Here is a 19,420-nt window from a genome sequence, read left to right on the forward strand (position 1 = left end):
GGGAAGTAAACTGAGAGTCCCACGGTTAACACAGAACCCCCCCAAAGTACTGAAGAAACCACAAAATAGATGAAGAAACATTTTCTGAGCATTTCAAGTTTAATTGGGGTGAAGAATTCAAAGGATCCAAAAGTTCATTTAGTGTTCGATTATTGGCTTATTTGTTTTTCTTCCATTTTTTTAAAAAAAATTATTTAAAAGATAGATAGATAGATAGATAGATAGATAGATAGATAGATAGATAGATAGATAGATAGATAGATAGAGATAGATAGATAGAGATAGATAGATAGATAGATAGATAGATAGATAGATAGATAGATAGATAGATAGATAGATAGATAGATAGATGATAGATAGATAGATAGAGATAGAGATAGATAGATAGATAGATAGATAGATAGATAGATAGATAGATAGATAGATAGATAGATAGAGATAGATAGTCTTAGCTGACCTTTTAATTCGAATTTGACTTTGTTTCTATTTACGGGTTCACTTGCTTTATTTTCCCCCACTCCGCTGCAGACACGCGTTCGTTCATTGGTAAACAAACCCGAGGGAAAGCGTGTCGCCCTCCTTTGTTCAATGTGAAGGTCCTGGGTTTCCCTACCTTCCAGAAGCGGATAGATGTCGCTGTTGCTCCACGCAGGTTTTCTTCTCTCGCAACAACTTGACCCCGGTGACGTCACTGGCGTCTGAATCATCAAGGCCATTTTCAATCCTCATTGGCCTAGCGATCACGTGGTTGGGACCGATGCGTGGATAATTATGGTGCTGATATTTTTTTCCCCCTCTAAAAAAAAGATGTCAGCTCCTGGCTGTAGTATTCCTCTTTAAAATCCTTCTCTGAAAATGTCATGTCCCAACAATGTGACTCCTAACTCGTTTTTGATGGACTCGTTGGCTGGTACCTGCCGGGGAGAGAATTATTCCTCTAATCAAGGAATGTACATGCAGTCGGCGAACGACTTCAACTGTGGGATGATGAGGAACTGTGGGATCATCCCGGCTCTTTCCAAAAGAGACGAGGTGAACCACCCCGGCGGGCTGTCCCTCAACACCTACCCACCTTACCTTGCTCAGCTAGATGCCTGGTGTGACCCCAAAAATGCCTACCGAATCGAACAACCTGTTGCAAGGCAGCTGCCCTCCTGCTCCTTCCCGGCCAGTGTCAAGGAAGAAAATGCTTGTTGCATGTACAACGCCGAGAAAAGGGCGAAAAGCGCCTCCGAGGTCACCCTTTACCCCGGGCAGATGCCTGAAGCTTGCCTCGCTGACCAAGAGGTGCCCCTGCCTAGCTACTACCGCAGCAGCCCAGGCTATTCCTCCCTGGAGAAGGCGCCCAACGGCGGCAGCCCCAGCGCTTTCGAGGCAGGTTTTGAACCCAGGGCGGGTCTCGGCCAACCGAGCGAGCGTCGGGAGCAGCCCCCGGGTCCTCCACCGCCGCCGCCCGCCGCCGCCCCGCAGCCCCAGCCGCCGCCCGAGCGGCCAGCCCCACCTCCACCTCCGCCACCCGCCTCCCTCGCCCAGGCTGGAGCAAGAGGGAGCTTCCCCGACAGCGCCAAGCCGGACCCCAACCTGCAGAACAGCCCGGCTGGCGACGTCAAGACCGAGAAGGGTCTGGCCGTGGCCAAACTCAGCCCGTCGGAAAGCGAGCAAAGCGGGCAGAAGTGCGCCGAGAGCAGCAGTGACAATTCTGACCACGAGGCAAAAGGTAAGGCGAGGGATGGGTGTGTGTGTGTGTGTGTGTGTGTTGGGGGGGGGTTCCTTCTGCTGGCTTCCCGGGAGAGGAGCCCTAAGGGATGAACGGGCAGCGGTTCTGGCTGGTGCTGTTCGGAGGTGGGTCGGCTATTGTTATTGCGGTGGCCGCGGTTGTTGTTGTTGTTATTGTTGTTGTTTATTGTTATTAGGCTTGTGCTTTGAGAAGCGGAGCCCTGGCTTCTGGGGCTGCGGTCTAACTCCGTCAACTTTTCTCTTTTTGGACCCCGGGGCGGCGTTTTTTGTGGCCCCCCCCCCCTCTCTCGGAAGCGCTCGGCCACCCAGAGCTGTCCGAACGAAACGGGCACGATGACAGCCGCAATCGCAACGACAACAGTTAACGGCAAAGCCGCTTAAACTCCGCTTGAAAGGAGGCGCCGCAGTGTGGTTCTCGGTCATCCTGGCCAAGAAGTGGACGCCTCTGCCTGGCGTGACTCTGGCTTTCGTGGGGGCAGCAGCTGGGGCTGACGGGGGAGAAGGGCAGGCGGCGTGGTCTGGTTACGTTGACGGAGCTGAATTTTTTTTTTAATTTTTACTATTTATTTATTTATTTATTTATTTAGTTTGGTCTCAGGCGGGATCCCAAGGGGTTCCGGCCGCTGAACGAGCCCTTTCGGAGGGGCGAGGGAGCGGTTCGAGGAGCGCTTTGCAACTTCTCAAACGGGCTCTTTGAACGAGCTTCGCCCCCTTTCCCTCCTCTCCTTTCCCCCAGCCCGGAAAGCAGGCATTAAAGTTCTTGGGGATGTGTTGTGTTGTGTTGTGGTGGTGGCGTGGCCGTGGTTGATTGTCTTGAGGAGAAGTTGACTGGCGAGGGCCCGGCTGGGGGTGAAGGTGGCCGGAGGGGAGGGGGATGTGAGGTGTGCTGGGAGCGGGTTGCTAAACACTTCAAGCTGGACTTGATTGTTGAGCTCCATTATCAAAGCTGCATGCCCCCCCCAATCACCCAGGTTGCTGCTTTAAGGGTCTTGTTTGCGCAGAAACAAAGTCCTCTCCCCCACCCTTCTCCTCCTCCTCCTCCTCTTCCTCCTCCTCCTCCTCCTCCATTTGCGAGGGTGTAGGAACCTCTGCTTGAAGTTAAGGTGCTCTGGGCAAGATCAGCTCCTGGAGAGATCAAGAAGGCGCTTTCAACAGAAGATACTTAAATTTATCTTGCAGATGATGCCTTAAAAAAGGGGGGACAGTGAACAGAAGGGTGGGAGAGGGCTTAAATACGTATTATTCTTTATTATTTATTAAATTTATATGTGGCCCGCACTCCCGATGAAGGAAGAGAAGAAAAGGAATGAGGAGGGCGGAAGCATTAAAATATGGAGTTTATTTTCCTCAAAATAGTATTAACTTTACGCAAAGAGTTCCTCCACCTCCCCAAAAGCTATTGGGAATAGATACAGATAAAAAGAAAGGTGTTTCGTACTTTGGCGTGTAAGTCTCCATAGTCTCACAAAGCCCAGTCTGGAATTGGAGGGGGGAAAAAAACTTAGAAAGAAAATAGAGAGGATTTGGATTATATGGAGCCCTGTAGAAGTACGCCTACATTTTCTTAGCATACATATTTGTGCTAGTATGCATGCTTTCACCAGTACCTTTTTCACACATAAGTTGCTTGAATTGCACCAAAGAATACAAGCATTTCATCCTCTCTGTTTCTCATCTGATCTAATGTATATGTGTGTCTGTGTACGTAAATGTGTGCATGGGTATGCATGTGTACACATATATACACTCCATACGTGTATATCTACATCTACCAATGTCGCCACCCACATCTTTACATATACATTTATATAGAGCTAAAGTACGATTTTAAAATGGCCTAAAACGGATTTTCCAATCCTCTTCCGTGCAACCACGAATAGATTATTTTGTCTACCAATAAGAAAATATGCAATGTCAAGGTTATGTGAAAATCTCTAAAAACTATTCGCCCAAAACACTTTCTTGCTTACCCTTTCTCAAGCGGCCTCAATTCACAGAGGTAAAATGAACAAAACTAATAAAATACGATTGGCTTTATGGGATCTCGGAGAGAAGTGGAAAAAGAGAGGGGAACACCCCCCCCCCCGCAAAACCCAACAACTTCATGCTCTCTCTTAATCTCAACAGTCAGTTCTAATGAAGAATTTGAAATGTCCCGCCGGCCCGCCTAGGTTTTTCCAAAGTTTTATTTTATTTTCTTCCTTATGGAAGGAGAGAGCTATTTGTTAGAAGTCTAACATTGTATGTATTATGCCAGCAGGGGGATGAATTTTGATGGGGATGATGACGATTATAATTATTATTATCTTTCCATCCTTCTCTTTGTCTTATATGGAGTCTTCCTCTCTGTTTCTCTTGCTCTACATTCAGCACGCTCCCCCCCCCCATGCAAGGTGTGGAAAGGGAATTTAAGGTTTGTGGGAAAGGCAAACCCTTAGAAGGAAATAGCAAGGTTCAATGGCAGAGGGCTAAGCACGTGAAAGGCATAGTTCCCTGCAGCCGAATTCGCTGGTCGGTTTGGGAGCAGCTTGCTGAGATTCCTAAATTTGGGGCAAGAATTCGGATCCTGGGACAGGAAGACTCCGGTAGACAAGGCGAGGCTTCAGGCTTGATCTTTCACCTTTAAAGAGAGGAGAGGTGATTACCTCTGCCACCAGTCACAGAAGGTCCAAATTCAAATCTGGGGAGGTGTCTGTGAATTTGCAGGCTGAAGTGAACAGTTGTGCATGCCTGTGTGAAAAAGGGATATTTGGGGGGGGGGAAGTCGGGGTGTTGCATATGTGAGTGTGCCTGTGTGCCTGTGTTACAGGCAGATAGGAAGATGAGTCTTCTTTTTTTTTAAAAGTACAAACAAATCTTGGTGGGTTTGTTTTTGTTTTATAAAAGTAATGTCGAAAGTTTATCTTCACTCATAATCAAACTACCCAGAGCTTTCACACCAAAGGAAAATGGAGTCTGAACTATTGGGAACGGAGGGAGGGGAAGAGAGAGAGAACCACCATAGGCAGACAAAATATTTCTCTCTACCCACCCTCTCAATCTCCCACCCCATCTTGTTTTGCTTTTGACTAGTTTTGAATATGAAGTGATAGTTTCAGAGCAGTGTCTGAGCCGAGAGCTTTGCGCCCTGCAAGCAGCAGCTAATTTAGGACTATCATTAAACCTCTGGAATTAATTAATTTTTTAAAAAAAATTATTTAAAGACTTGGATGGAATTTTGTAACTCTAGGGGTCTACTAAAAACTCTTTTAAAAAATTTGGCCTGTCCCCGAGGAAAGTCCTATTTAGGCTCCCCCCCCTTATGTGTCATAAGAGAAGTGTGTGTGTGTGTTTAAAAAAAATCCAGCAAGAGTTGGCATTATGTAGCTTATATCCAGGTAAATATTGTTAAAATAAGACTTCAGTCCCAGCTTTTTGCGAGCCCTTAACTCCTGTTATTTGTCAGAATGCTTAATTGGGCTGTTGTTGTTTTTTTAAATAAATCGGTAAATGTTAAGTAAAAAAAAAAGAGCTGGAAGTAGAACGCCCATTATTTTTTTTACCACTGGACAGAGAGATTTCCTATTAGCAAAAGAAGCTGCAGGGGGGGGGAGTAGTCTTGACTCTAGGAAGCTCTCTTTGCTATTCCAATAGATACTTATTTGATAATATTATTTTTAACAGAGGATATAAAGGCAGAAAACACGACAGGAAATTGGCTGACAGCAAAGAGCGGAAGAAAGAAAAGATGCCCTTACACTAAACATCAGACGTTGGAACTGGAGAAGGAATTCTTATTCAATATGTACTTGACCCGCGAGCGCCGCCTGGAGATTAGCAAGAGTATTAATCTAACAGACAGACAAGTCAAAATCTGGTTTCAGAACCGCAGGATGAAACTCAAGAAAATGAACAGAGAGAATCGAATTCGCGAACTGACTTCCAATTTTAATTTCACTTGAAAGCGTTCAGAGGAGGAAAGGATGGGCTATATGGGGAGAATCGTTGCAAATCTTGTGCAGTATTTTTTTTAATTATTATCATTTTTTTCCGCCCCCCCCCCCCCCGGGTATAACTGCAAGGAGTATATAGGAGGGAAAAAGAAAGCGACCTCAGGCTATATGTTAAATTCTATAATTTGGATATTTACAAATTACAGAGCGGAGATGCATTCATCAGTATGAGCATGCGAATATATATATATAATCTATATCTATATATATTGCATCAGTGTCTCTATATGTAAAATAAAGAACCAGGTGGTTGCTTACTTAGCTTTTCAAACAGCTTCTAAGATGTTTTTTTTAAGTTATTCAGTAACAGCACAAAGCAAAGGGAAGGGTGTGTTGGGGGTGGAAGACTGAAGGATCTGCATCTATGCCTTTTTTTTAATGTTTAGGATACTAGCTACGTTGGAAAGTTTGCTTTTCTTATCTTAGTGTAGCCTGCCTATTGTACAATAATAAAAGATATAATGATGCCAATGAATTCCATACGTGTGTGTGTGTGTGTGTGTGTGTGTGAGTATGTGGAAATAGCAGAGAGAAATGCTTACTCTGTGTAGTTATGCAGTCTCCTTTCAGTGAGGTGGTGCTGTCACCCGTTATATTTAAAAAAGAAAAAAGAAAGGAATAAAGCAGCACTGCTATCTTATCACGGGGAGTGTGTGTGTGTGTATGTGGGGGGGAAATGCCTGTGGGTTTTTTTTGTGACTGTTATTTAAATATATCCTGTATGTGGAATCTGTGCATGTATCTTTCCATATGGAGCCAAATAAATTTCTTAGAACCCTGGACAACTGGGTATTTTTCAAAGTGATTTCCCCCCCCCCCGCGCGCGCCAAAAAAGCACGTCTGCCCCCCCCCCCTTTTTTCCCCTCTCCCGTCTAGGGTATTTTTTCCCCCTAGTACTCATCCTTTTAAGGCTTTCAGGAGAGTATCCTAGCGGGTTTAATATAAGTGAGAGACCATAACGTTGATTTAAATATTATCCAGGTGACCACAATAAGTCAAGGTCATAAAACAGTAATGTCAGGACAGTCTTGGTAAGCGCTGGAGGTGGATTTTATGATCTGCAAATATAATGTGCCGCAGCAGTAAAAGATGCATTTAAAGGTGACTGTGGAGGAGGGAAGCAAGTCAGAAGCACAGCAGCTTTCTTGGGATGCACACTCCTCATAGCTAGGGGTCTTTTTCTGTCTGTCTGTCTTTCCACCTTTTTTTTCCCCTTTCCCTTTTTCCTTTTTTTATTTTTAAAAAGGAAAAGACACGCTGGTTTCTCTCCTCCTCTGGAAGAACCGTTTTATATTACTAAAAAAAAAAGAAAGAAAGAAAGAAAGAAAGAAAGAGAAGGAATACACTTTTTAAAAAACCACTCTCGCTCTCAGCCTGCCTAGCACAGGGAACGGGGATGTCACGGCGGCGGAAAGGCGTGCAAAGGTAAGACAGACGGTTTCTTGGCTGAGATACATGGCTGAGGTGCAAGTGGAATTCTCTCTGTGTGTGTGCGCGCGTGGTGTATGTGTCTGGGTTGGTCTCCCTCCCTCCCTGCCTGCGTCTACTCAAGGTAAAGGCAGCGTGGATGTGAACTCCACTTTGAGGCTACCTAGGTTTGATCCAGATGGGGCGTCTGGTTTGGTGTCTTAGGACTTCAGGAGGGGGGGTTAGATTGGGGGGGGCTTCCCTGTGCCTGTGTGACAGCTCATTTTCGACCAGAATATGCATGGCTGAAATGGTGGTGCATAGATTTCCGTGTTGATCCCCTTGGCCACCGACACCCCCACCACACCCCTTCCTCCTCCTCCTCCTCCTCTTCCTCCTCCTCTTCCTCCTTCCTTCTGCCTCCTTCTTCTTCTCCTTCTTCGCCTTCTCCTTCTTCTTCTTCTCCTTCTTCTTCTCCTTCCCCCTTTTAAACTTACTTCTCATGAAGTTGAGCTTTCTTTAGAAGGGACACCAGAGAGTCTGAGGTTTTGGTTTTGGTTGCTCGGCAGAGGATTTTGGGCAATCCCCCCCCCCAAACACGTTGTAGTTGGGTATTCCCTGAACGTGCCCTTTCGGTTTCGGAGTTTGGGCTGACCCGGACTCTAAAGAAAAGGAAGGCAAGGGCGTTTTGGTGGCATTGTGAAATGTTGTGGGATCACAGGCACACACGCACGCCCACGCAGAGACGTTCCTTTGTGGATATTTCTCTTCTTCCCCACCTCCTTTCCTTCCTCCCACCCCCCACCCCCGTCCTTCTTTAACAGAAACTGCCATAGGAGTATGCAATGCAAAATGAATAATGTCAGACCGGAGCCAGTTTGCCAATGAAGGAAAGTGGATATGCCAGCAGCTCAGCTAAAAGTGTCAACCGCAGACCCAGCGACAACTAGAGAGAGAGAGAGAGAGAGAGCTGAATGCAGATTCTATTAAAGAGGGAGAAAGGGGAGGGGTGGGGGAAGAGGAGGGGGAGGAGAGGGGGAATCTTAATGAAGAGATTAAAGATGTTGCTTTAATTTGAAGTATGTTTTCTTAAGGGGCTTGGTTATTCCTTTGCTCAGCTTCTAACGTGGGGCGAGAAAGGAAGCAGGAACATATTCTGAAGCATAGCCTAGGAAGGGACTGGAAATGTTGTCTTTCTTTCTTTCTTTCTTTCTTTCTTTCTTTCTTTCTTTCTTTCTTTCTTTCTTTCTTTCTTTCTTTCTTTCTTTCTTTCTTTCTTTCTTTCTTTCTTTCTTTCTTTCTTTCTTTCTTTCTTTCTTTCTCTTCTTCCTTCTCCCCCTCCCCCTCTCTCTGTCCCTCTATCCCTTTTTGTCTTTCCTTCTTTCTGGCAGAAATGACTGTGGATCTTTCGCCCTTTTCTGCAGCTGTTCCGTGGTTTAGGTAGTTTCATGTTGTTGGGGTTGGCTTTTAACTCGGCAACAAGAAACTGCCTTAATTACGTCAGTTAGTCTTCATCAAGGGCAACCTTCCTCCCACCCCCACCCCACCCCCGCTTTTTATTTTGACCCCCTTTCCTTTTCCTTTGCTACTCACACGCAGCCAGACGAAAGAAAGCAAATGGTCGTAGACAGACTTCTCTCCCCCACTCTCCCGTTCCCCCCCCCTCCGGAAAAAAATTAGCAAGAGGAAGAGGAGAGAGAGAGAGAGAGAGAGAGAGAGAGAGAGAGAGAGAGAGAGAGAGAGAGAGAGAGAGAGAGAGAGAGAGAGAGAGAGGAGGGCATTTCTGGGGGCAGGGATGCAGGTTCGCCCAACATTACAACCCTCTCCAACTCACCACTCGGCTTCATATACCTTCCCAACAAATCCCCAAGCACTTATGATCGCTTCCTTACGGACTTAAGATGTATCTTGCTGGTTGCTGTTGTTTCTGGCCGACGGGGCTCTCCAGACGGACAAACATGGAGGGGGTCCCTCTCTGAAAATTTCTCGGGTGATTAATGCTTCTAAGTTTAAAACCGGAATAATTGTCTGAATGTGTGTAGCCGAGAGGTTTCGGATTCAGGACCACTTTGCTTTCCTTCTCGCGCGGTCAACCTGGTGGGTTCTTTTGCATCCTGAATTTCTGGAGCGAGCTGAGGTTTTGTGAGAGGCGAATGAGGGCTATGAATGTGTAAAAGACCTCGGCTTATATGAACGCAGGTGCTCGGTAAATGGCCGGGCAAGACTGAAATTACAGCCTCTTAACTCCCAATGGCAATCTATTGCTGGTGTAACCTGCCCAGTGGACTCTGAGAATTCACTTAGATAAATTATAGTCTATTATGTTCCTTGGCTTGAAAGTGGCTTGAAGAACAAAGCGGAAAATGGTACTGTAGGGTTCCTTAGACTCTCCTCGACAGTGTGTCCAGGTATAAAAAAAGTTGTGCCTCTTAAAAATGAAGGGGGAGCAAAAAAAACCAACAACAACAACCAACAACCAACAACCAACAACCAACCACAACAACCATGAGCTCAAGATTTGCTGTAGTTTTCGAAAGGCAAGCCTGGATTACAATCTGTTTCTGTCCACCCCGCCGCCCTTGCCTCCCTCCTCTCCCACTGCACTCGAGGGCTGTGCAAGCTAAGTAAACTGTTCAGGAAGAAAATCCTTCTGCGCACTTTTGTGATGAACAAGTTGTTGGGAAAGGTGGTGGTTGTTGCTTTGGTGGATCGGAGAAACAGGGTCGAGATTTCAACGCGGGGGTGTGCGTGCGCGAGCGCGCGAGGGTGGGGTGGGGTGGGGTGGAGCAGATATTTTCAGGGCGGGGGGGAAATAATAATCCGAGGTATGAGGATCCAAGTGGAAAGGGAGAGGTTTTGTAGCCATGTTTGCAACAAATATCGCTGCTAAAAATGAGCTTGAATTCTTCCACGTGGAGTTCAGGTTTATATTCGGTGTGTGTGTGTGTGGGGGGGGGGAATTCATGAAGATACGATCCCACCGCCGTCACCCACCCCCCCAAAAAAAAAAGAATAGTGCCAAAGAGACAGCCTGGCCTTGGGGGAAGAATTCACCCAGAGTTCTGCAACCCTGAATCCATGAATAAAGGGCAGGAAAAGGAGAGCGAGAAAGAGCAAGGCACAAGGGCAGGAGCCTGTGGGGGTGGGGGGTGGGGGGTGGGGGGGGGAGAGAGAGACACTTCTAATAGGCGAGAAATATACTGCTCAAAAAAATAAAGGGAACACAAGATAAGGCACCCTACTATTAAATACAGTACATTGTGTTGTTTAAGTGTTCTCTTTATTTATTTTTTGAGCAGTATACATTTCCGCAGCTTAAGTACAAAGGTGCGTTGTGAACCTTCTTCCGAGTCAAGCTGTAAGGAGGGTTCTTTTCTAAACACAAATTTTTATTAGAAATAAAGTCTGTGCTCCCCCCCCGGGGGGGGGGCTTATGTATCTCTGCTCTTTCACTGGAGAAAGGTTATTTTGCTACTGCTGTGATTCTCGCCACTGTTTTCACTGTTTTGTTTTTTTCTTCCCTTCTCAAGCTCTTTAGCAACTTTTAGCAGTCGATTCGGGGAGACCTGAGTCCCCGAGACTGAAGGGTGGGGTAGGGTTGGGGGTGCATGGATTCCCATTCTATAAGGAGTGGGTCAACCTGGTCTTGACAAGGTACCACAAAATGGAACGGAGGAGGCGGGTGTTTGCTGTAAATTGTTAGCTCACTGGTCCAGGCTGGAGCGGGGGGGGGGGGGGGCACCCGTTGTCTCCTATCTTATTTCTGGTTTGAAAATTAAAGCCCCCAATTTGGGGTAAGACAGCGAATGTCCTGGGAAGCTACTTTCTTCGAAATCTCTCTCGCCCCTAATGTTAAATAACACACCCAATGCACGCCCTTGGATTTTTTAAAACATTTTAATAAGCGGACATCAAGGTGGAAAGGCAAAAAGTGCGCCCATTGTGCTTGCTTAACTGTGAAGTCACGGGTCTGCAGACAAATGTCTCTCCTCAAAGGCTTTAATTATTCGCAATGATCTTGAGATAATTGAATGATTTCATTATGTGCTATAGATAGAAAAGTTTTTCCCTCCTCCTGTTAATCTATCCCCTATATAGGAATGTAAAAAAGAATGGGGTAATAGTACTAAGTATCCTTCAGTCATTTGTGTAGTGTGACTGTGTGTGACTGTGTGTGTGTGTGCATGTATCTATATGTATACGTGTATGTATGTATACATATATATGTTTCCATGTATGCGTATATCTATGTATACACATATATGCGTACATATATATGTGTTTCCCACATTTTTTCTCACATGCAGAGGGGATCTAAAGTCATATATATTTAATCCACCCAAGTCAAGAAATGTAATAAAAGTTAAATCCTCCCCTACTGTGTCTTCCCCCTTTAAATAATTCTATTAGACCTGGGTGTGAGTGAAGAATTTAGAGACTTAAACCTTATTGCAGCTTGCTTTTTAATCTCTAATGTCAGAGAAGATGTAATCAGAAAGATTTCTTGCTGTTTTGTGCATTTCTCTTTCTCTCCTCTCTTAGCAAAATACTGTTTTTCCTTGCTTGCTAGATACTGTTTTTGTTCTGGGGAGGGGGCTGCTGTTGTTGTGCCTGTAAAATATTAGCAACCTCATTTTGCACTTCCAGTGTTTGCTCTATTTTTCCTGTCTGTGTCTGTGTTACTGTAATTCTGCATTTCACAGCAGGTGTGACTTCAAAAAAGTTTCTCTTTGGGTGACTCGAATTTGATGGACAAACCTGTACGCAATCTTTCTTCCCGTTTTATCTAGGTCTGTTTTTCTGAGCATTTATGGAAGATGCTGGTAGGGAACAGGGGCGCACATGTCTAAGCAGCCATACAGGCACACACACGACTGTATGTACAATATAATGTATGCAATATAATGTGTAAGCATTTCTGTAAGTTAATATAATCTCTATACGTTGGTACATTAAACGTGTATACGTATCTAAATACAGTGATTGCCCGGTGAATGCTCCCAAATAAAGTTTTGTGCGGGGTTTTTTTTGCCTTTTTTATGTTTATGTAATAAGACTGTAAGACTGTTGTTAAGCCTGTGCTGTGTTGTATTGATACACAGTCTTTCCCTGAATCATGTGAGTATCTTGTGTATTGTATTCTGTGTATAAAATAGACATGTATCACGTACATAGACATATACCTAGAAGTATTTACAGCAAGAGAGCGTGAGGAAGAATAATTTGTAAGAAGGCTGCATAACTGGGGAAGGCAATAATCAGAAATAAGCTATTTTTCATTTGGCGCAAGGCAGAGGGCTGTTTGGTCTCTACCAGGCATGCATTTGCAAGTATGTACTGTTGGCGGAGGGTTCGGCTTCCTTCACTGCTATGTGTGCGTGCATACATTACACGCCTATGTGGGCCTGCATACAAATAAAAATTAATTTCGACAGCCTAGCAGCTAATGAAAGGGAGGTATATCTACATCTATATACATCAGGCAGGCACATTTGCTCCTTCCTCGCCTTTTTGCTGTTTCCCATTTGCCTTCACCTTTGAGGGCCCTACTGCACGCAGTTCCTGGAAAGTTCAAAGGAACGTTCTGAACTGTTTCAGGAAAAAGAGAGTGTGGGCGGTGGTGGCTGGGTGGCTGGCAGGCAGCCGGTTGTGCCTGCTTATTTGTTAAGGGAAAGTTCTCCTGACTCAGCTCTAAGAGAGGCTGCTAAGCCCAGGCCAGGCAGCAGGTATCATTAATTGAGGACAAGGCCTAGCCATGGGACTGGGGGGGGGGGCTGAAGAGTGGGGCTAGCATCCCCCGTCTGCCTTTGGCTGAAACTTGCCCTTGTTTATAAATGCTGTCTCTCCCCACCCCACACACACCCCTGTTTATGTGAACTAACACCTAGCTGGCTGCCAAGCCCCTTGGCAGCAGTAGGCTTTAGCAGACAACAAGGGAACCAGCTTCCTTGTGGGCCAGAGGCATCCTTCTTGATAAAAAAAGGGGGGGGGAGAATGCTGGAGTGGGGAGGGCCTTTTTTTAAACAGAGAAATAGGTGGGGATAGTCTCCCCTGATTTTTCCTTCCCCCCCCCCCCCAGACATTCCATTTGGTGAGGTCTGGTGTGCACTTTTATTTATTTATTTTTACTATTCTGCCTGCTCCTTCCTTTTCTGTTGTTTTTTTTTTTGAGATCTATGCTGTTGTGAGTATTTGTGTTACCCTCAAAACGAGATTTGAGATATGGCGCAGAGGACCAACCTCTCACTTTACGTCTCAAACACTGTTGCCCTTTGAGGACTCCCAACTTCATCTTGCATTTGTGAATTTGCCGCCTCCACCATCCTCTTCCTCTCCTGCTGCTTTTTCTTCTTCTTTTTTCATCCTCCTCCTCCTCCTCCTCCTCCTCCTCTAACCTGTAATGTTCAAGAAAACAACCACAGCACAGTGAAATGAATTAGTCCTGAGGTTTAATTGCGCTTCGGAATTTATTGTCTTCGGTCCCCACCACCAAAGCACTAAAAAGTCTGGCATCTAAAGTCCTAACATCTCACAAAATTCTCAACCACAAGGAAGAGGGTTTTCAGGGGCAGGGGAAGAGGGGTGGGGGATCAAACAGGTACAGACTCCTGGAGACTAAATTTAAATTAAAGGTACTTTTTAAAAAAAAAATAAAATAAAATAAAGCCTGCTGGTTTCTTTCCATCCTCCTACCTTTTCTCCTTGGGTTCAACAGAAAGAACAAGCCCACGGGGGGGGTGGGAGGGGGGAAGGCGGAGGAAGTAAAGTCCAATGCACATAACACGTTATTCCTGTAAATAAATCGTTCCTACAGAACTATCTCTGAGCTGAAGCATTTTAAGAAAGCCAGGAAGAAAGCAAAGAGATGGTTGCCCGGTTGAAAGGACACCGTGGCTCTTTTCACCACCATCACCATCACCATCACCATCACCACCCACCACCCACCACCCTCGCCCAGCGGTTACTCTCCCTGTCGCTGCCTCCATTGTTCCTCTTCTCGCAGTGGTAGAGTTCCATTGCTCGCTCTCGCTCTCTCTGTGCGTCAAGCATCCGTTTGGGTAGCAGAGAAGAATCGGGTAACCCAGTTCTCTCTCGGCCGCGTTTGATCCATAAATGCAAGTTGGAAGCGGGGGAAGCCTAGCAAATCGCTCCCCATCGAAAGAAGGATGAGGAAGGACTGGCCGCCACAAGCCAGGCCAAGCCTCCAGCCTCCTCTTGGCCGCCTGTTCGTGGACCTTCAGAGTCCATTTGATTTCACCACCATCACCACCACCACCCCCGCTTTCTCTTTTCTTCATTCAGCTCGGGTGCTTCGGTTGGGGGAGAAAGGCGTCCCCACGCGGGGAAAATATTAAGCGGCGGGGGCGCTTTGGGATCGACTGGCTTGCCCTTAGGAAGAAGGGCTGTCAAGCCCGCGACGCTTTCAGTTTACAACCGCGGGGCCTTGCAGGGGAGGCGAAAGCGGCTTCGGCAGTTCCTCGGAAGAAGGGAAAAGAGGGACGGGGGGGAGGGGGGCGCCGAGGAAGTGGATTTTTTTTTAATCCGAACTTGACGGTGTTTATTGAGACAACCGGGCAACCGGGAACCGAAGGAATGCGAGGGGAGGGGGCGAATTGGTCTCTTGATTCCGTGGAAGTGGTGGTGGTGGTGGTGGTGGTGGAAGGAAATGGGTGTCTTCAGCTCCAGGGCTGGCTCAACCCAACCTCTCGGAGAGGTTCGCCCTCGAGATAGCTGACATGGTTTCTCTGGCGCTCCTACGGTTCGCCTCCTCCTCCTCCTCCTCCTCCTCCTAGCCTGAATCCAGCGGCGGCTCAGGAAATTCTGGGAGCCCCGTGGGTTTGGGGATGTTGTGATTGCTCCCACGGATCCCCCCCCGCCCCCTTAGGCCTGGAGTGGGCGACTAGACCAGGGTGGGAGCTGTTAGAGACAAACGGAAGAAGACCCCTTTGCTCGACCTTCAGCGCTTTTCCTGGAGGAGAAGAGCAGGACTAAGGTGCTGGCGGCGGCAGCGGCTGAGAGGGGCTACCCGGGTTTTAGACTTCTGAAATTAGGGGAAACTTTTTTTTTTCTCCCCAGGAGCCCAAAGAAAGAAATTGGAAGTCGGGAATTCCTGATGCCCGCAGTTTATATCCAGATCAGATCGATAGGGGACTGCGTGTGTCTGTGTGTGGGCTAAAAGGAGGGACGCCAGAAGAAGTGGGCAACCGTGCCTGTGGGTGTGCGTTGATGTGCAAGTGTGCGCTAGGGGGGATATAGGTAGCTGGCTGCTCGCCAAATGTCAGCTTTCTCTACCTAAACAAAACTGGCAGAAATCGCTTAGAAAATAATAATTCTTCAGTGTCATATTTAAATGGAAGATCGATAAAAATCTCCAGAGGGGTTCACGCTACATTTTTTTCCCCAGGCACTTCACAGATGACAATCTTTTTTTTTTTAATGCAGCTTTTAAAAAAAATGACTCTTCCTTTCCTTTCTTCCTTTTTCCACGCTTTAAAGACAATTATATACATATTATATATATATATATATATATATATATATATATATATATATATATATATATATATATATATATATATATATATATATATATATATATATATATATATATATATATATATATATATATATATATATATATATATATATATATATATATATATATATATATATATATATATACACACTATCTATCTATCATCTATCTATCTATCTATCTATCTATCTATCTATCTATCTATATATATATATATATATATATACACATACTATATATATATACACACATACTATATATATATATATACACACACATACTATATATATTGTATACATATATAGTCATATAGAAAATAACCTGGAGATAACCTGGACACGCCATGTTCTTTTAAGGAATTTCTACTGTACCTTTTACCGAAGGGCAGGATTTTGCCTTGTTAGCTGGCTAGATTTTTGCCTTGCTACTTAGATAACTTGAGGCAGAGTCTGAGCAGAGTGCATAGAAATGTAGCCAACACGTTCAACTTCTGCATCTCGAAATTCTGGTCCCCAAAGAAGAGCTTTCAAAAATATACCACCAACATCCACACACACACACACACACACTGACAAGGTTAACTGAATTAACTGAAAATTTGCCCCTTCCCAGAATGGTGCCCATTTCAATTTGGGGGCATCTTTCCTAGTTAGGAAAGAGGAGCTTTGAGAGACATGATATAAATGATAGTTAGATAGCTAGACAGCTAGATATAGTTAGATAGATGATTGATTGATTGATTGATTGATTGATTGATTGAAAAATAGAAAGATAGATAGATAGATACATAGAAAGATATAAATATAGATATAATATTCTCGCTGGAAAGGATGTCTTTGATTTTATTTTATCTGTAGACAAGGTTCCTTCTGTCGCTTTCATTATCTTATTTTCCCTGACATAACAGGACTTCGGGGGGGGGGGTTAGGGGGGGGGAGGCACTTGTACTTCTGACCGAGTTCTTTCCATCATTGCCCCAGGACAACCTGCAGCCCTGATGGGAATTGCTGTTGTTTTTGTTGTTTTCGGGATAAGAGGATGGCTTGTAAATAAAAGTGGCAACTTTCACTTATCAGCTGCTGTCTGCGCGTTCATTCCAAAATGCTTCTTTCAAGGATATTTAAGTGCCCTTGCTGGCTGCTGTTAAGGTTGCCTTGGTGTTTACGTCCTTTTCTATTCATAATCTGTTATTCTTGACTTGGATTCATGCTCTTAAACCCTCATTTTATGCTTAATGTTATACTTTCTGTTTACTCTCTGTATTAGGGATATATATATATATATATATATATATATATATATATATATATATATATATATATATATATATATACACACACACACACACACACATATATATATATATACATATATATACATATATATACATACATATATATACATATATATACATATATATATATATATATATATATATATATATATATATATATATATATATATATATATATATATATATATATATATATATATATATATATATATATATATATATATATATATATATATATATATATATATATATAATGTATGTATATAATGTGTGTAAAAAAGCAAAAGAAAGCAATTTCCTCACCCATTCAATCTATCAATCAGTCGGAAGATTGAGTCTTTGCAAAGAAAAGTATATTTCTTTAGTACAACTCAGCAGGGATTGCATCCCTCCACACACACCTTCATATATTTCTATCCATATAAAGCCTAGAGGCAAGATCATCAAAGCATCCTAGGAACTAACTCCCCCCCCCCCAGGTACTAACCCCCCCCCCCAAGATTCAGAGGGGAAAGATGAAGTCATTAGAGAATTGTCATTGACAGACAAAGTGAACTCAAGGCAGGCCAAAGGACACATTAGGTTCCTCCAGGACAATTTCTCGTCCAGAAAGTGCAAGGTTGAAAACAGGAGGAGAACTGTGGACAGAAGGTGGTTAGTACAGACTTTGCAGCAAGACCGTTTTCAAATCTTGGGTGCAGAGAGAAGCGGCAGACAGGCAGAGATGACACACATCCCAAACCTTACAGTATTTCCACTTCAAGTCTGCTCCATGTGGAATGAAATACAGTTTTACTACTCCCACCAGGGCAGGCTGGGGCACACCGATTAAGGGCTCCTGAGTTAATATCCATTCAGGAATCTTTAATCAGTTCAGTCAAACAACTTTTTCCCAGTCTTCTTCAAGGGAGGAGAAAGAGGAGGACAATAACCAGTGAATAAGCGCTAACTGAGAGGTCTTCCGGAGAAATGGCTGTGCCTGCTACTTTGCCTGCCTGCCTGCCTGCCCAAATGCACCTTCAGATCTCTTCAGCAAGCTGCCTAAAAATAAATCCATCGCCTGCTCTTACATCAAGAGGAGACCTGAGTCCTCAGCCCTGAGTGTGTCCCTAGTGGTTATTCCACCTCCCTGGGGCACAGGTCCCCCCCCACCTCTCCTTTTCTTCCCTCTGAATGTCCTTTTTCTCTCCCCCCCCATCCTCCACCCTCCATAGCGTCCACTTTCCTTAAGCCTTGCAACCCCCTTCCCTCCACTGGGTTAAAACTGTACCTCACTTCCAAGCCGTCTCTGCTGTTTATTGTACTGGAAATCTTGGTTCTTCTTTGACAAAAAACCACAAAAGGAACAACACGCTTGCAGTAGCTGCCGCTGCCTCTCTTGTTGTGTTCATATCCTTGAATGGGGACGGGTCGAGGGCGGGGGGGGGGGGAGGAAGAGACATCCTTTTTGCAGATTTCTTTTCCAGAGCCAGGGACCAAAGCCACCCTTCCAGACCACTAAGGGTAATAAACTATACCGATCACCTTACTCTACCAAGCCAAGGTTATTTTTTTTCTAACACACGCACGCGCGCGTGCGTTCACCCATCCACACCCACACACAGAGAGATACGTGTTTTCAGTGAAGTTCTGCAAATCGATTAGTCGACAGAAAGTTTCAGGTCTTTTTAATGCGCGCAAGCACACACACACACACACACAGAGAGAGATTAATCTAGGAAACCAGAATAAATTGGTTTTTTTTAAAAAAAAGAAAAGAAAAAAGAAACACCCTAGCGTTCTGTCAATTGCAAAAACAAACTCCCTCACTCCCAGTTATGCCCCATCGCTGAAACTTACTCGTACAGTTTTATTTAGTGAACGACACATTCATGAACAATCAAATGATCCTCGTAAAATTTTTATTGAAGGACATAAAAACATCTACGACTACTTGCCGAATAATGTAGCCTCTCGGGAAGATGAATGCCACTTTTTTTTTGGGGGGGGGAGTTCTTGCTATTTTCCAGTCTCTGGGTTTACAAAGTCATCTTCTTCTTCTTCCTCCCAGAAAGTGTGCCTCTGTGCATGCGTGTGTTTTTGTGTGTTTGTGTGTATGTGGGTGCGTGCTTGCGTGCGTTCACCCAGTCCCTCCCTCCATACATGCACATGTATGTAGAAACGGATGGTGTTAATCTGGCAAAAAAAATAAAACGAAAGTGTATATGTATATATATATATATATGTATAATCTGTGGCTATACACACACACACACACACATGAATATAATTAAAATTCAGGAGCTGGTGCCGGAGAGGCTGAGAGCTAAGCAGGATTACTCCGTGAGGCCCTTCCGTCGGCCACCTCCCCTTTTAAAGATCTTCCATGTAATGTATCCATTATCGAATACAAGCTGTAGAAGCAGAAATGAGTAGACAGAGACAAATTGCGTCAAGAAATAGTTCCTGTGTTAC

The 19,420-nt window shown here is 44.7% G+C and overlaps 1 protein-coding gene across 1 annotated transcript; it reads left to right on the plus strand.

Annotated features, from left to right (window-relative positions):
• Positions 1–855: 855 nt before the first annotated feature.
• On the plus strand, positions 856–5,678 carry HOXC10 (homeobox C10; the record flags this gene model as incomplete). The annotated part of the gene is made up of 2 exons (XM_081317052.1): positions 856–1,717; positions 5,401–5,678. 2 exons carry the CDS (start codon positions 856–858, stop codon positions 5,676–5,678), a joined length of 1,140 nt encoding a protein of 379 aa, XP_081173178.1.
• Between the last annotated feature and the right edge of the window lie 13,742 nt (positions 5,679–19,420).

This window comes from Vipera berus (assembly GCF_964194415.1).
Source record: "Vipera berus genome assembly, chromosome: 2".
Lineage (NCBI taxonomy): Eukaryota > Metazoa > Chordata > Lepidosauria > Squamata > Viperidae > Vipera > Vipera berus.